Here is a 3736-nt window from a genome sequence, read left to right on the forward strand (position 1 = left end):
CTTTCCATTGCAGCCAATCCCGTGCTCCATGAGAGGACTAAGCATATCGAGATCGACTGCCATTACATTCGCGACAAAATCACAGCAGGAGAAATTATAACTCAGCATGTTCCTAGCTATGCACAGGCAGCGGACATCCTCACTAAGCCCTTGTCTGTGAAACAGCATTATGGTCTGCTCAACAAGCTTGGAGTGACCTCTCAGCTTGAGGGGGAGTAATGGAGATGCAGCAGACCATGCACACTCATGCACTCGTTATTTTATTTCCTGTTATTTACTGTTATTTCATTCCACTTATGTTGAGGTGACAGCTAGCATAAGTAGAAGGGTAGTGTAGTCTTTTAATCATCAAGTTGTTAGTAGTGGATAGCATAAAAAGGACAAGGCAGTATCATTCCAAATCGAATCAAAAAAAAAGTAGCATTTCTTTCTGTGCAAGATAGTCTCTACATTCTCTCTTTTCCATTACTCTCTGTTTACAATTGGCTTTTCATTTTGTCTTTAGCAGGATGGAGGTGATTATGTCTTTTGTCGCAGTTGATGAATGCGTGTATCCGTCATATTCATCATAAAGAAGATTGATCACACATGCCATATTAAAAACTCTTGCGAGCAACGGGATCGGAGCTGCCGTTGGATTTAGACATTCCTGATTCATATCCATCCACGCATTTGTGATGCGTTTCTGCAGTGCATGACAAGCCGTATCTTTCGTAACTCCGTGTTGTTTCATAAAACACTCAACAGATGACGGTATATGTGGTCTCAGCTTTTCAAACTGCAATGGCAACATAAATATACCTAATTAAGCAACATCAAACTATAAGTTATGCCTGTGATCTACTCTCGATCATAAATGACACAGTGAGTTTGGGAAAACTGGTCACTTGAGAAGAGAAAATTGCATTGTCCAAAAATAATGTTATTTTTGCTGTATATACTGTTAATTTGTGCAATGTTCATAATCATAATTGCGGCAATCATTAATTCAAACATCTAACCTCATGTCCCACAATGTCATCAGTGAGTCTGCATATCACAGAGGATGCTCTAACAATTAAGGGATCTTTTGACATCCACTCGAATGATTCCCTAGTTGCCACATCACCCATCAGCACGAAGCTTGAGACCGATAACATGTAAATCCCCCCAGTTACAAGCGCAGTACTCATGTACTCTTCAAAGGTAGGAGTGTAGTGGACTTGACACCATTTAGCTTCTTTCAAATATCCTCTTGTCAACTCTTTACACTGAAAATAAGATAACAAGTCTAAAAAAATTGCACAGAACTTATGAGACCGTTTGGGCAAGCTTAAAAAAAGTGACTTTTTGTTTGAAGTAAAGAAGTGGATTAGAAGTGAGAAGTAAATAAGTTAATAAAGTGTTTAGAAAATAAATAGAAGCTAGCTATGAGAGACAAACTAGCATTCTTTAACTTTTAAAAGTGTTTCTACTTATTTACACAAACGGGTCAAGAAAAGCATAAGCTAGAGCTGCTTCTCTTAAACAAACGGGCGCTATATAAAGGGAGCCATATTTCTCGAGTTAAGATAGTTTACAGCATCTATTGCATAATCAACGGCGTATGATGGCCTTCCCGTCTTTGCAATCTCTTCTTGCGCTTCAGTGTAAATATCCAGTAGAGGTTGATAACAGTGTCTCATGTACTCCGGCAGCTTATCTAAGCAACTGATATCCCATCTATAAAACGGTAACATTGTAATTATTACATAGACGATTATAATGGATACTACGTAGATGCTTCACTACTAATGTACCAAGTTGTATTTTTTTAAATGTAGGTACTCAATTTGCCTTACTCTTGTATTGCATCAGTGAACTGCTGAAGTTCTTCAATGGTTCCATAGACATCATATATGTCATCAATTATGGATGATAAAGAAATCACTTTGGTAAAAAATATTCGAGCAGGGGCATAATGCGGCTCAAAGTACACCCCCGATATCCAAAAGTAGCATTCCACCAATCTGTCTCTTGCGAATGAAAGCTTATGTGCAAAATCTAAATCCTTCCACCACCTGAAATTTGATTAAATCTTTTCCATAGTGTTTTTTTTACTCGGCAATAAGTAATTAAGCAGCTATGTAAATAGTTCATGTACCTTGTAATATGACCCAGCTCCACTTGATGCACCTTCTCCACCAGGTTAAAGTCAGTTTTTGCCATATTTAGCAGCACTTGATTATGCCTATCAAATTTGTGGTAGATTGAGATGTAGTGCCTTGCCACAAGCCTGTTTAAACTCTTCCGAAGAGGATACTTTAGTGAACGACCAACAAGATCTACTAATGGACTCCCTAAGTTGGATTTCATATGTTCCTTGAGGTGAGAGGTGGTAAATTCTAGAGCATCATCTAGTACATTTTCCCCAGGCACTCTCAGATGGGCTGCTTCAAACAAGCTTAGCATTCCTTTCACGTCCTTAGCCAAGTTCTCTTTGAACTTGCCGTTGCTGCACTTGAATTTGTAGAATACATCTGGATAAATGCACACACGGTTACTATTGCATAGCATGATAGCAATATAATTATTACTTAGCATGAAAATATTGAATGACATACCAGAAGAGACATTATGGCCTTGCTGTCTTAGTAGCCGGAAACATAGAGCAACATCATGCAGGTCATCATCAGTTTTGGTGCCATAATATACACCAAACCTTTCCTTCAAGTGCTGCAATAATGTGTCTATCTCCGCTTCAAAGTGGTAAGACAAACCCAGCCTTTGAATATCGTCAATCAGGCTGATTAACTCTTGTTGAGATCTTTCCCCTGCACTTAGCATTTTCTTCACTTCTTGTTTTAGCAGTTGAAGATGCTCTTCCTCTTTGCGATCAAGATCAGTTTTCTAGTAATTACACAAGTAATTTGTTAGTACACTTAATAGCAGCTGTACATACATATATAAATTGAATTTGAGCTAATATTACGTACCACAACAGATGAATCATTGAACGCGAGGAATCTGTTTCCCCAGATGCTAGGATGATAAGGTGCTGATTTTCGAGTAATCTGAGGCACCATATTTGGAGTAGAGTGGACAAGCAGAGCCATATCTAGTGAGGCAGATTTAATTGTAGAGAAGAAGAGTTCTTGTTACTGGATTTATAAGGGCTACCACAGCTTACATATTTTGACATAAGTGAGAGGTGCATTTGATATAAACACAAAAAGCATGATAAACAACTGGAGCATCATTCGAGCATGATATATGTATCCTCGTCCTGTCTTGCCTCCTGGAGAAAATGAATAGTGACCGGTAAAAGAGGAGAAGGCTTCCCAGGATTTTAAGGAGACAAGAGCATATTTTTTTATCTTTTTTCTTCTTTGTTGTTCTGCGTCCCTACATGTTTTAAACCTAATTTTTTAGTGTTTAAAATTGAAATGTACAAAATTATAGTATTAGAAGATTTACGATTTATAAATGTTAGGTAAGGACTGTGAGTGCTTCGATTATATGTAAACGGTTTTTTTAATTTGTGTTTAAGGATAAATATATAATAAACATTAAATTTGATAATTTTCATAATAAATATTAAATTTAATAAGTTTGGTGGATTTTTATTGGAATTGATAAACGTCAGAAAATTTGATTATAAATGTGGAACTTCATATTACAAGTATTTTTAAAAATATTTTAAAATTATACTAAAATAAATTGTAGAATTGATAAAGCAGTTTATATACATATGGACTTGGTCGTGCATACAAGCAAA

The 3736-nt window shown here is 36.7% G+C and overlaps 1 protein-coding gene across 1 annotated transcript; it reads right to left on the minus strand.

Moving 5' to 3' along the window:
- Positions 1 to 367: 367 nt before the first annotated feature.
- On the minus strand, positions 368 to 3162 carry LOC108213517 (sesquiterpene synthase 2-like). Its single transcript, XM_017385315.2, has 7 exons — positions 2955 to 3162; positions 2583 to 2868; positions 2123 to 2498; positions 1821 to 2039; positions 1560 to 1701; positions 1002 to 1250; positions 368 to 778 (listed from the first exon to the last, which is right to left on the minus strand). The coding sequence occupies exons 1-7, from the start codon at positions 3072 to 3074 to the stop codon at positions 491 to 493; spliced, it is 1680 nt and encodes a 559-aa protein (XP_017240804.1). The 5' UTR covers positions 3075 to 3162; the 3' UTR covers positions 368 to 490.
- Positions 3163 to 3736: the final 574 nt, after the last annotated feature.

The sequence above is a fragment of the Daucus carota genome, chromosome 3 (assembly GCF_001625215.2).
Source record: "Daucus carota subsp. sativus chromosome 3, DH1 v3.0, whole genome shotgun sequence".
NCBI classification, from domain to species: Eukaryota; Viridiplantae; Streptophyta; class Magnoliopsida; order Apiales; family Apiaceae; genus Daucus; species Daucus carota.